Source organism: Monopterus albus, unplaced genomic scaffold, assembly GCF_001952655.1.
Source record: "Monopterus albus unplaced genomic scaffold, M_albus_1.0 scaffold105.1, whole genome shotgun sequence".
In the NCBI taxonomy this organism is placed as follows: Eukaryota; Metazoa; Chordata; class Actinopteri; order Synbranchiformes; family Synbranchidae; genus Monopterus; species Monopterus albus.
Window position 1 is genome coordinate 1256842 of NW_018127985.1, and position 14304 is coordinate 1271145.

The 14304-nt window shown below is 40.7% G+C and overlaps 1 protein-coding gene across 2 annotated transcripts in view; it reads right to left on the reverse strand.

Moving 5' to 3' along the window:
* gcgra (glucagon receptor a) overlaps window positions 1-14304 on the reverse strand; it is a 30198-nt gene that overhangs the window by 1702 nt on the left and 14192 nt on the right. Inside the window, exons 2-14 of one of the 2 annotated variants that reach the window (XM_020610499.1) lie at window positions 7945-8092; window positions 7372-7468; window positions 5350-5457; window positions 5127-5221; window positions 4841-4947; window positions 4441-4630; window positions 4139-4298; window positions 3889-3949; window positions 3178-3247; window positions 1466-1554; window positions 1220-1364; window positions 333-374; window positions 28-229 (exon numbers count right to left, since the gene is read on the reverse strand). In XM_020610499.1, coding sequence (XP_020466155.1) covers window positions 28-229; window positions 333-374; window positions 1220-1364; window positions 1466-1554; window positions 3178-3247; window positions 3889-3949; window positions 4139-4298; window positions 4441-4630; window positions 4841-4947; window positions 5127-5221; window positions 5350-5457; window positions 7372-7468; window positions 7945-7998 — 1420 coding nt within the window. In that variant the 5' untranslated portion in view covers window positions 7999-8092. Of the gene's footprint in view, window positions 1-23; window positions 230-332; window positions 375-1219; window positions 1365-1465; window positions 1555-3177; window positions 3248-3888; window positions 3950-4138; window positions 4299-4440; window positions 4631-4840; window positions 4948-5126; window positions 5222-5349; window positions 5458-7371; window positions 7469-7944; window positions 8093-14304 lie in introns of both variants that reach the window. The other variant, XM_020610498.1, reaches the window with a different exon arrangement.

Sequence of the window (14304 nt, forward strand, 5' to 3'; positions counted from 1 at the left end):
GGGGGCTTGTCCAATTTGGGCAGTTAGCCACAAGCATGTGCCTCTCCTCAGGGCTACAGAGTGGAGCAGAGGTTTTGGTGATGTCTGGGAGGTGAGGCAGTCGAGAGACGTGGTTCATCAGGCTGCCTGTCTTCGTGTTGGGGGTATTGCTGTAAGTGTGGCGGTATTCCTCCTCAATGTTTCTTCCTAGCTTCCAACGCTTCCACTTCTTCAGAATCTCAGACTGCACCTAAGAAGAAGATGGCAGTGAAAGTAGATGTTATTAGTGTGATAATGGAAGAAAAGTCAGGGATCAACAAAAAGTGTTTTGTCTTCATAATGAGGAGGCTCACTTCTTTGTTGACAAAGCAGTACAAGATGGCCACCAAGAGACCCTGCAGAGACAACCAATATCGAATCAGTTCAATTGAATTTTATTTGTATCGTGTTTTAAACACAACACACTTGACCTAAAGTGCTTCACAGCACATTAAGGAAAACAATCAACAGGAGTCCCAAATTTGCCTCAAGGGGCTTTACAGTCTGTACAACATATAAACCCTCTGTACATAGAAAAAAACCTTTAACTGGATTTTTAGAAATGGAAGAAGTTATAGTTTAGGAGCCGCAGCTAAGAGGAGGTTGTTAGTTACTTTCTGCGGATTCTGCACTGTGATGAGCTCTGAAGCCTGTACAGGGAAACACGTTTCCTAACTGTGCATATATAAACACTTTGACCTTTGACCTTTGACTAAAATGTTTAAAAAATAGTTTTTCTGTGCATAAACTATTCCATCAAGGACTTGTGAAAGGAAAGAGAGTTTGGAGGTCAGTCTATAATTGCTAAGGACTGAAAGAGGTAACTTTTTCATTAACATAAAATTTAAAAATCTAATGTTTGAAGTTAAGAAAATACTCAGAGTTCATTTGCCCTCGTGCACGTATCAGTGCAGCGCAAGTTTTTCTCTTTATTAAAATATAAATAAATAAAATAAACAGAAACAATAACTAACTGTGCAGAATATTTCTTGTCTTAGGATCAAATTCCCACAACTGTGCTTGTCTTTGAGATTCTTTTTGCATCATTGTCTCCTGATTTCACCAGCTAAAACCAGTGAAACCCCGAATCATCACCCGCTAATCATGGACCAAGATGCTGTCCTAATGCTGGTTGATGATGTTCTCTATTTCATAAATGGTGTGTAGCATTTATCAGTGAAAAATAACAATTGAGCCTAACCTGGAAGGAGGAAAAGAAGAGGTCAACGGAGAGTTTGGTGAGACGCAGACCGCTGGTGGTGTTGGTGGATTCATCTGTCACAAAAATAAAGACCATCTGATGGATACCGAGCAGCGGGATCAGGGTTAGCGTCGACTTGGCCAACCTGAGATGGAGAGGATGAAAGAAAATACACGATATGTCAAGAGACATTACATCGCTATATGTACATCAGAAAAACCATTTAAGAAAAACAGTTCAACTCACCTGAACTTGTAATCTGTGTATCTCATTTGGTGCGCTCGTAGTTTTGACACAAGAATTTTGATGATATGTATAAAAACGAGGAAGTTGATCTGTGAATGTTGAGCAAAAAACATATTTTCTCACTTATACTGTAATAACGTGCAGTCATGGAGGTGGTTTTGTTATATGAAATCAAAGCTGAACTTTGTGCCGTTATTCCAAAAGTATGAATGTGTTTGAAATGTTGCTTGTATTACTCGTAGCTGTGAACAATTACATTTGAAAAAACTTACTTCCAGATACACAAAGGCTCAGAAAAAAAGCATTTTCAATGAAAACAGTTCAACATATCACAAAATTTCAGTAGATAAAATCAAAACTTTCTGCGTCTATGAGTACTACTAATTGTAAGTACAAGCGGTTTTATGATTTGAGTCAATCAGCTCTATAACAACAGCAGAAGCTCATTGTTATCAGGAAACATTTTCACATTTTGCCATTTCAATGAAAATCACTCATGATTACAGTTAAGTTGTTACTTTGCAGGTGCTTGATAGGAAAAAGTGAAACTGGACCAAATTTGAACATTAAATTATTGTCTAGGTTTCACTGGAATCATGTGAATATAGTTGTTTGCTTTTGGTAATGCAGTTTTTGCAGTTTGAGCATGTTTTGCTTAGTAAAATTATTGAAATGAGCAAATATTAAAAGCCAAGTGACATGATAGTAAAGAACAAACAATACACATGTTTCACCCTCAGCCCAGTATGTAACACACTGAGGTTTCATGATGAATGAAAATGTATTACTTTACTTTACTGAAAGTTTAACTTCTATTAGTAAATAAACTCATATTAACCAAAGGCCACCATAAATAATGTATTATTAGGAATAAAAGGAAAGAAGGAAAGATAGCAGCATCTTTTGTCCCTCTCCTTGTCGGTAAAGCTGTAAACCAGCCACCCTCTCCACATATGTATACACAGTGCAGTATGCACAGTACCTATATTGGCATGAGTTATTTCATATTTGCATAAACTTTGGTGTTAAAATAATGACGGAATTTGTTGAGGTTGCTGTAATAACAGTAAAGTCACATTCTTACAGGAACAGTTGCTTGAAATAGAGAAATGGGAACCAGCCCGTGTGTCCCTGAGACAATTCAAACACAGGAATTCATACATGCTACTTAGCAGAGTGGTTAATGTATGGAAAATGCCAGGATGTCTGTGTAAATGGCCTGACATAAGAGCCATGAAAAACTAGCTTTTTAGAGGCTCAGGACTGGCCTCTGTAGAGCAGGCCTGCAATAAAAGCTCTGGTCAGAGGATGGACATGTGGACAGGGGGTGGCTACACTTTGGGTTAGAGAAAAAAAAAACTGATTTCTTTAATCCAAAAACCTTTTAACACTTGACATGTTTCCTAGATGTTAGGTCTAAAACACGTGAAACGATTACATTTTATTAATAAGGAAGGTGTGTTTAATAATGTATAGTCTATGAATGGAAAAGGAATTACTTGGAAAGAAAAGTGGATATGCAAGTCTGAGTGATGGGCACACATGTAGGATTATATGTTTTTTTTTTTTCCATTGCATTTTCATTAGAAAAAATAATACCAAATATATATACGGCACACCAGATTCAAATATTTAAAAATAGTTTTGTATTACAAACAAAATGTAACATAATGCGAGGCGTAGCAGACTGAGGATGACTTGGGGGAAATTACCACAACTGCCAGCAGAATTGGGGAACGGATAATCCACCAATAATTCATGTTTGGATTTTGCTCCCAGCACCTAAAAGAGAAAAGCATTCATGCAAATACCAGAGAGAGACAGTGGGAAGCATTTCCTATACTTTGGATGAAGCACCTCACATTCACTCAGGCACTGATTTGCAAATCCTGCTAATATAGAAAGTATTTTTTTTCCTATTTGATGGGAGAGGCACAGCACTAGTTTGGGCTTTTAAAGCTTTACATTACAACACAAGATTTCAATGGTTTAGAAAGTGCAGCCTCAAAATCCCCTAGATTTCATACTTACTGCTTTAGTATGTACATTAGATCCTAAGAGACTAAATAATAGAAACTTTGGATGCTGAATGTCAACATGAAATATTAAGGACATGCTAACACAGCTGCTTTTCTGGCTCAGTTTACATAGTTGATGTCCTGCAAAAGATAAACTGTGTTGTGAAAAGTTTATTTGCAGCCAAATCCTCATGTACTGTAGTAATTATATGTTAAACTGACTGTGAGCTGCTGAGTGTCAGCAATCAAAGGCTTAGGGAACTGTCTTCTAATTTCTTTTAATATGTGCTGCTGTTATAAATAAGGAATCAACATGAATAAGCTAAAATGTAAATTGTTTGGCAGGCTTTCATACTGGCTGCAGAATCATGAGTGAAGGAAAGAGAAAGCACTGTGGAGACTTACTCTTGATTTTCATAAAGGTATCTAGCCATCACCCAAGGAACAAGGAATATTAATGGGGTACCTGTGAAGAAATGAGAGCAGTCTAAGGTTGTTTTGCACACCAGTGTTATACTGTTCCCTTTAACCATTCTGAGATTTCCTGAAATCTGAATTTCATTTCATGCAAAATGTATCAAACAGCACACAATTAAGTTGCATCCAGGCACATGCACGTACACACACAGACACACACTCTTGCCGGCCAGCTCACCCCAGCCAATGCACAAGTAGATTTTGAAGTAGTTCCTCTCTGTAAACACAGTGATGACCAGGAGGTTGTGGAGGTAGATGCCTTCCACCAGCAGCCAGTAGCTGTTGGCCATGATACTGTACTGCATCATCACCGTGGCGATGCGACAGCTAACCGTTATCTGAAGGACAGCAGTTAGCTTGTTTTTTTAAATAAATGGTAAAGCATCAAACTGTGTGGTGTAACACAAAACACAAGCACAGCACAAATTCACTGCTAGCAAGAAAAACAAAAAAAATAATTAGGTGTAGATTACCACTGACCTCATTGTTGACCAGCAGCTCCATGGGACGCAAAGATTCCTGAGAGAATCCCCACTCCTGGCCTCTGCTAAGGTCCTGTGATGTCATGTTGGCATCCAGCAGAGCATCTTTGATGAGGATAGACAGCGCTCGCAGGATGAAGGAAGCAAACAGATTCATGTGGATGTTGTTCCTCATGCAGTGCAGTTTCCTGATAAAAGAAAGGCCACAAGGGTCTAAGAGATCATCTTTTTTTCACCTTAATCACTCACAGATATACTGCAAAAGAACTTTCTACTTAAATAGCATTATTTCTACTTCCTGCTGCATTTGATGGAAACAAATCTTCTGTAGCATCAACTTGAATTGTTTCCTAAAACTTTGTTTCTTAGGACTGATTTCAACTAAGAATCACTTCTACCTGAAGAGTACCAGGATGCCCAGTGCCAACACCAAAGCCACCAACGATAAGGAATAGCCCACTGTGTACATGATCCGAATATGGCCATGAATATGAATATGGTATTGCTGCAAAATAAAACACAATAAACCACACAGATGTTAGGTAGAGGAGCTAAAGGAGCAGTGTACTCCACATGCTACAGTACAGCTGTGGTGGTGATTACAAACCCAATGATGCAGCAGCACATTTGCCTATCTTGACTATGTCTACTACTTTCTAAAAATAACAGAAAGACATTTCTTACCACACTTGGATCATTAAAATCACACTCGCTAGTATTCTTCATAGTCACCCACTGGCCGTTTGCATCACACTCCTGGTACACCATGCCGTGTTGAACTGCACACACATACACACACTCTGTGATGTACTGGAAAGTCCAGTCATCATGGACAGCTGTCTTTGTAAGATATTTTCAGTTACTCTGCAACATCTCAACTGCCATACAGTGTCTGCAAATCTCACACCTTGATGGCGCCATGGCAGATACCACGGACATGACACGCTGACAGTGGTGTTGGGTTGTCCATCAGGCCAACAGGCATAATAGTCAAAGGTCCTGTTGCACACAAGGCCTAGGGATAAAAAAAAAAAAAACATGGATGGGTGAATCACAGCCTGAAACAGTTCTCTGCTGCCTTTGTCTTGGAATGTAATAACATGTCTTTGAAGTGACAGCTACTGGTGGCCATTAGGATGACCACATGATAGTCTTTCATCTTGACTTTAAGGTAAAGTTTTCCATCAGTGATCTCCCCCTAGAATCACACCTTTCATCTTCCAAACAGACAGTGGAAGCAGTGCAAGCTGTTACTGAATCGGCAGCTGAAAGATTAGGTGTATGAAGTGATCTGTTCCATCTCCTCTGCACCTGCTAATTCCCTGTTATACTCAGTGTTGTCAATATAAAAATAGATTTGGTGACTTTTAAGACCTCTTTAGTGACTTGGACAACTATTGCAACATTTTGAGCAAATTTTAGTTCCTTTCTCTTGAGGAACGTTGCTAATATTTCTCAGTGAATGTGATCTCATGTGGCTGTGACTCCCGGACCAACTGTGTTCAGTGTGTGGGACCAACCCAGTCTACATTGGTGTGCAGCGCAAAACACACTAGTCTCACAAAAATGGCTCAAAAATTGGCGGCAAAAATGAAAGACAATGGCTGACATTCCTTATACGTAGTTAAGTTCAGGCATAGCAACTCCATGGTTGGATTAGGGAAAGCCCCTTGGTTAGAATAAAACATTCTCAAATGAAAAGTACAACATCACACAAAGTTGGACTGCATGAAATTCAGGTGTTTGCTGGACCCGTCCGTGCGCCCCGACCTCCACCTGCCAAGTGTTTTCACCTTTCTATAATTCAAAACCATTCGATCTTGACTGACACTAAATGTTAGTGTCCCGATCCACACTCCAGTCCAGTTGGCAGCAGTTATGCACCATTTTGTTGTTTGGTTAGGGTCAGTCAACCAATTAGAAGCTAGAAAGAAATGTGAGAGTACTGTAAAAGTCCCTGAATGATAAATCACTGATCCCAATTATTTATTTCCAGATGAACCTCTTCTTCTCTGTTTTTGTTAAATCAAAGTTAAGTTGCTTTTTTCATCACCATAATTTACTAGTGTGAGTTCATCCCAAGGTTTGGATCCTCCTTATTCATCACTTCATTCTGTACAACTGCCTTTAATAAAGCTTTTCAAATTAAGAGAAATTAAGATTTAGATGCATATAGCAGGTTGAAAGCAATAATCAATAATGATGAAGTTAGTTAGCTTGTGTTCATTTGTTTACCTTTTTAGATATATGTAGATACAGTAGTTACATTATATTGTAACTAACATGAAAACCAGCGCGTCATCATCTGACAGCTGCTACTGACTTTTCATTGAAAACAGCTGCCAGCACTGCTTATGCTAACGGGGTGACAGGAAGGGTATGTGAGTGGGAGAACAGAGTGGTGTGATTTTGTGTGCAGTGTGCCTCTTTGAAAGATGTTCTCCTGCTTTATCCCACAACCATAACACATGCTAAGAGACTAAAATGTAACGGGAGGGCGGCATTGACCGTGTACTTTCACACTCTGTTGATAAAGCGAACTGAAGCCAGCCCTCTCTCAGCCCAAGCAGAGGGCAAGAGTGGTGCAAATAGAAAACTTGGACTGGCTGCATGCATAGTGATTAGACAACAGTTTGAGCAGAGAGTGAAAAGTGATGCCACTCTAGTTTGGTAACAGCACAACCTGACCATTACCTGCTCTACTGAATTAGATAGCTGTCCCCGCACTACAAGCTGAGGGCAAACACATACTTTTAGCTAGTGTATATGGAAATTCTTTTTAAAAAGGTGGCATTTCATAGTAACCTTCTGAGAAATGTTAGAGCATTAATAATGATGTGGCGATCATAACCTCAATGCCTACTGTTGTTGTTATTACTGATGATGCCAGGGTCATCAGACATGTGATGTTACAGTATGTTCCCCTCACCCGTGCTCGGTGGATATCTGCTATTGTTACGAGCACACTCCTCCATGTACAATTTCCAGTTCTCCTTCAGTTTATCCAGGGTAGAAGCAGGAGCCATCTAAGGAAAGCAAAAAAAGTGGGCATTTGTGAATTCAGTTATGTAGTGGAAGCAGGTGGACAAGAAGAATACCGAGAATGTGAGCCTCACACAAATCATGAAGACACATTTCCTGAATTGGCATTCATCAATCTCTCTTTACTTCATGTACACAGCAGCTGTAAACAACCCGTTCTCAAGCCGGGGATATAATCCATCAAGATGACAGTGTTTCCCATTAACTTGTTGTCAGGAGTGAGGGAGTGCTGTATGTGGACAGACTGATATTGTGAACGCTCTAACAGTCTTGTCATTAGGGGACAGACATTTTGTTTAAGCTTCCACACCATGACTCTCTGGCTTGTTTCTAAAGGCAGTGGAGTGAAAGAAACAACACCCACCTTCAAACTGTTAGCAACTAATGGAAGTTCACAGACGTGCATGAAGACTGTTCGATATATACCTGTGTCTATATGTGTGTGGGTCTTGGAACCTACCTGGATTCTGCAGGAGAAGATGAGCATTGCCAAAAGGAGGAACAGCCGTGACATTCCTGGTTCCTGCTGTTGGTGCTGGGAGGGGATACTGTAGGACGGGAAAAGGGTTTCACCTCATAAGGGGGCTTATCTATGCTCGCCACACTGCCTGGATGACACAGAGACACACAATTCATCAAGGCTCATTGCAAACACATTTATTACCTTGGCCCAGCTCAGCCATGCAAAACAAGAGGCTGGAGAATATCTATTACACTACAATTAAACCAACAGTTGAAGGCATGCAGAAGTAAAATAAAGAGAAAATGCCACAGATAACAAGGTGCACAGCTTAATGATGAGGCAGGATGGACTATCCACAACCAGACTGCCTAGAACATCAAGCACAGGTCCAAAAGTTTCCAGGAACTGGAGCTGCTTGTGTCATCAGCCGGGGCTCAGCAGAGCTGCACTCGCTCCACAGTGGGCTGCTGTCCACTTTCATCTCAAAGCCTGTCAGTGTTTGGTTGAGCATGTGTCACCATGTGCCCGAGGTCACTCACCCGCATATCGACGGACACCGCAAACTCCCCAGAGAAATTTAGTTGAAGCCGGAGAACAAAACGAAATCTGAAACGTTTCTGCAAAAAACTCCTTCACCATGAAAACATTTTTGGCTAAAACGTTTCAAATTCCATTCTGTTCTAGTCTCATGGTGGGAAGGAGGATGGGTTTGTGTTGTGTTATAATAGCACAGCGTGTCTTACAGATAATGTATGTGTTAAGAACGCCTCAGTTCAATTCAAAGATATTTTCTGTCTGAATTTTGAACATGTCAACAAGTTTCTAAAGTCTAGGCAAAATAGTTGCCAGGAGACCCCAGTCTCAATGAATGTCCTTCATACTGCAAAGCTTTACTGGAAGTCAGGCTTCAGATAATATCAAAACCAAACAGCCGTACTTTCTAAACGGCCTGTTCAGTGTAATGACCACAGAATATGGTTAGCATTAGCTGTAGTACAGACTGACTGATTGCCCAGGGCGCCTCAGGGATCAGAGATACTCTTGTCTAGTCAGACATCACCTGAGATCACAGCACAGACTGTTTAATGCCCTCAACACTATCAGACATGTTGAAGTCACAATTCTGGTCTTTGTATTTAGTTTCACAATGTATATTCTTTACAGCAACATGAGAGGGTTAACAACATGTTAAAAAACAACGAATGCTGGCAAATCCCCAGCGCCCGTTATGCCTCATTAGGAAGTTGAATGTGTGCTTTACACTAATGGCATGAAGAAAACAACAGCATCATTGTGTGAGTGCATGATGTTTACGCATGTGTCTGGTACTGTAGAGCGGTTGACAAGCATGAGGGTGAGCACACGCTGCTGCTTACAGCACAGGTTTTATGCCAGTGTATGACGGTTTTCCAAGGGTTTCCCTCTTTCACACACATACACACTCACTCTCTATCTCTCTCTTCTCTCTGTGTCTCTTTCTCCATTTCCACAAACATACACAGAGACTTTTTCCTAATGCAGCACTTTCTGCATCTTAGCACCAAGTAGGAGGAATGATTAACCAGACTGTGGTGGCAGTGTTCAGAACAGACCTGTGCAAGGGGATTGACAAAAGGAAGATAGAAAGAGATAGAAGGTATGTCAAAGTGGTAGAGCAAGACAGAAAAATGGTTTTCTCAACCCTTTCTGGCCCCTGACCTCATTTTAGGCCCTAACGTTGGCCATAGTTGTGAGTAAAAATGTAAGCAAAAGTAAAGCTGGCAGTAAAGTTACACAGGAACTCTAATCCTGTCTGATCCCACTCCATGACCTTTCCACCAAGCTGTTTTCTTCTTTTACCTTCTTTCATATTTTGAACATTTTAGCAGTGTGACATCACAGCCGTCATAGCTTCCTTCTTTGATTCATTATGCATCTGCATATTTTTAGCTGAAACATCACAAAATGCCCTACAATTGAATGTAAAATGTGGCCAAATGGACATTCACTGCTAAAAAAGACAAGAAGAGATTTTTAAGTGTCTCATATGTATTTGTGCTAAATTGTTCTATACAGTCTGCCTGGATGCCTTTGATGCAGGTTGATGAGAATCCCATTGGTCAGTCGGTGGGAGCTGGAGTGGAACTAATGAGTCTGAAGGTACGAGGCTAATTAGGCTTGTATATTCTTCTGTTACGATGTCCTGCCAGAGCTACAGCTCTAGGCGTCCAGCTAAGCTGAGGATTGCTCGACCTTGTGGATCCAGGCCAATCTAGGTCCTCTGGACCATTTGTTATTTAAACCCAGTTGCTCTGTGTTCCAAGAAACACCCTGCAGCTTTTAACACTGTTGTTGCACATTTAAGAGGTGGAATAATGACTGAGAGTTGCACAGGCAGAGCCAGAGGGAGCTCTTAGGTTGTTTGAGTTTCTTTTAGTGTTTCACACTGAAACAATTTACCACAAGGTTTCACCTCTGCCTGGGGGTGTGTTTAATGTGTGAAAAATAATGCTCAGTTTCTTCAAATAAACACAATAATGATGTTTTGCATTGGAATTATTTATTGATGCTTGGCCAAATATTAAACAAATTAGATACAAAAAAAACACAAACAACAAAACATTATGTTCAAGTGCATGTTGGATGACGCAGTACAAGGGCCATTAAAAATTACTATTGATTGTTGGAGAGTACTTATCCTTCATTTGATTACACTGTCTAACAAATAAAATTACAAAAGGGGAGTATGCAAGTGTAAATGTGGGGCAGTGGGTAGCAGCCAGGATTAAAAACAAACCTCTTGGAAAAGACAATAACTGTCTGGTTCAAAAATTGTCCCTGAGCAGCAATCTATCATGTAGCTTTCCTAATGCAAAATCCTCCTGCACCACCCATCTTACACAACTTTCCTTCTCATTGAGGAGGCTTATGCACATCTATACAATATGAAAGTAACTTATCTAATTTGTGTCCTGAACAGAGGTATCAATGGAAAAGATGGTCATCAAAGCAGAAATGGAGCACAGCTCTTATCCAGCTCCCGGTACGTATAGGTCTTACATTCCATGCTTTCATTAGCCAAGAAGAACCACGCAATTTCATACCTTAGGGCTCCAGATGTTACACTGAGCATGACAGTGCTGAATGAAATGATGTGATAATGGGGTGATGCAGAGTTCAGAGGAGACAGAGAATCATGCAGTTGCACGCTCTGTGACTAGGCTGCCACTTAACTCCGGGCATCACACTGAGCTGATCTTCACTTAGATACCTCATTTAGTTCTTATTGTATAAATGCTTCATTAGTTTCTCCTATTTGAATTTTCTCGGTCTGATTCTCAAGCAGCTATGTGTTTTCTGTGATGGTTTTCTGAGTGATAAATCATGTTCTGCTCAACAAGCTACTCACTCTTCAGTCTCACTCTCTTTTACCGAGAACATGCCTATAACTGTACCTTGTGTGGCATTTCATCTGATCTCATCAACTGTATGTGTCACTGTAAATGGTCAGTGGTAGAGCTCTGGGCACACATCCCATTTTCACTGGTGATCATACACGTAAGGTGCATTGCTAAAGCTACTTTTTGTGTTTTGTGGTCAAAGTATAAAACAACAAGACAACCTCACTGTGATCATAAACAAAATCTAGTTAAGATCAGCAACAAACAAGTGTGTCAGTGTCAATGTGTGCAAAACACGGACTGCACAGGATTTGGTATGGAAATAGTTAATTTCAATAGTCATACTTGATGGTAAGTAAGATTAAAGCTGGATATTTTTGCTTTTTCTCTTATCTTCTTCTGAGAAATACAGATGGCCCCTATCATCATCTTCTGCAGCCAAAGTACCAGCGTGTAAGGCACCAGAAATTGTTTCAGCAAAGAAAATCTCTGGCTAATAGCACAAGTCAGCAGATGCACTGGGGGATCCTGTTTGTCATTATACTCTACAGTATATCGTGATGCTTTGCTGGTTTTGTCCTTTCTCTCTTACCTGCTTCTGGTTTAAAATTCGTGCACCCGCTCTCTCCCTTTGCTTCCTCACCACGTTATATACACCGATCAGCTATAACAATATGATCACAGACAGGTGAAGTGAACAACATTGATTATCAAGATCAAGAGATCAAAGATTTTTACACAGTGGACAGAGTTCAGCATCCTCACAGCCTGGTGGATGAAGCTGTTTGTCAGTCTGGTGGATGAAGCTGTTTGTCAGTCTGGTGGATGAAGCTGTTTGTCAGTCTGGTGGAGTGGGCCTGAAGACTCCGATACCTTCTCCCTAAAGGCAGGAGTCTGAAGTGGGGGTGTGTGGGGTGGGAGGTGTCATCAGCAATGCTGATGGCTCTGTGGGTGAGGTGGGTGTTGAAGGGAAGGCAGAGGGGTGCCGATGATCTTGCTGGCTGTTTTCACTATACATTGCAGAATCCTTCGGCAGAAGGCAGTACAGGCTTCGTACCACACATCTCCTCAAAGATGTGCACCCCCAGGAACTTGGTACTGCTCACTCTCTCCACTACAGCACCATCGATGGTCAGTGGTGGATGCTTTAGATGTTTTCTCCTGAAGTCCACACATGATCTCTTTAGTCTTCCCCACATTGAGGGAGAGGTTGTTGTTCTTACACCACTGGACCAGTTGGCTCACCTCATTCCTGTAGTCGGCCTCATCATTGTTGGTAATGAGGCCAACTACAGTCGTGTCATCCGCAAACTTGACAATGTGGTTGGTGCTGTAGGTTGGCACACAGTCGTGGGTCAGCAGTGTGAAGAGCAGCGGGCTGAGCACACACCCCTGCTAAATTTTATTTGTACAGCGCCAAATCACAAAAAAGTCAAGTCAGGACATGTTACAAAGTAAGGTCTAGACCGTGCTACTATTATTATAGAGGAGAAACCCAACAAATCCCCACTGACTCCTATGTACACAATATTAGGCAGGTGGTCATAAAGTTGTGGCTGATTGGTGCAAAAAGACACTGCACTGAGAACAGAAGACATGAGATCTCAAAAAAGCAGCTTTGTCTCTTTCACCAAGACATAATCCATGATGTCCTGTTGAGGGAGAGTATCCGCTTTTAAAACATTATATATACACTCTTCACTCGCTAAGACCCAAGGAACTCACCATGGTTATAGCCTAACTTGGTCAGCTGTCAGGTCTGTTGGATTTGTTAGAGGATAGGACATACACAGCTCAGCTAATTGTTCGCGGTATGCTGGAGATTCTCTGGCGACTGGTGCTTGGAAATGATGTTTGGAAAATGTGTCAGGTCTAAGCTTTTGCTCATCCTCTCTCACTCAGAGTTCTACATTTTAGCTTTTCCACACATCAGTGAATATGTTCCTTTTGATGAAAGGGTTGCTAAAACATCCCTTTCACTGCCCTGCTAAATAATTTCACAACTGGGCTTAAGCTGCTCTTACATGCATTTTAGAGATATGGTTAAAAAGTCAGTGGGACATTATACTTCACTGAATATGCAAGTCAAATGTGTCAGTAGGAACATTGTTCTACATTTTGTTCATGGATCATCACCTCTCTCTGTGACTATGCAAATGTTCAATAAATGCAGAGAAATGTGTAGTTGTAGGAAAATCATCACAGCTTTTTCAGTTATTTTATTATCTACAGTATAGCTCAGTGTCTATCTACCTTGTCCAACGTCTATTAAAGATTTTGACTGACTTGTCACACTGTATAAAGTTTTTTATGGTCTGGAAGAGGATGTTATTATGTCCTTCCATAATGGAAGCATAGTAATGTTTGTGGTTAACCTCTCAACTGCAAAAAATCTAAAAACTGACCGTGTTAACGTTGTGGGAGAGCAGTTTAGAGTTCAACCTATCTGTGACAATGCACACACAGCTCCAGTGTCCAAACTGCTTGGTGCTCCAAAGCCTCTTCTGTGTGCTAGTTATTCATATGTTTTCATAAACATATGATGGTTGTGGGTGGGAAACAATGACAAACAGTTGTATAATCTTTGAGATGTACCTGTACTGTGTGAGTGTATGGGGCTTTGTGCATGAGCATGTGTGTGGGAAGTTTTTCATACACTTCCATGAGGTGTGTTAGATCTACAGTCTGCTCCTACTGTGAAGCAACAGCAACCTTACAGGGAGCCTGTGATTATTAGTTACCATGTTTATTTGACACTGTTTCTGTATTTGTGGCTCAACTTAGTGTCTTGCTGTTCACTTTAAAGATCGACATATTGTGATCTTCACTGCAGACAATAAGCCCAAACTGGATTTCTTTCTCTCCTTTTTGTAAATAAAGACAGAGAATTTGAGCTAGAGAAACAAGTCACCGAATTTCACCTATTGTAGATTTTTTAAAATAGTAATAGAAATTAACAGCACTTTCTGCAGCATGT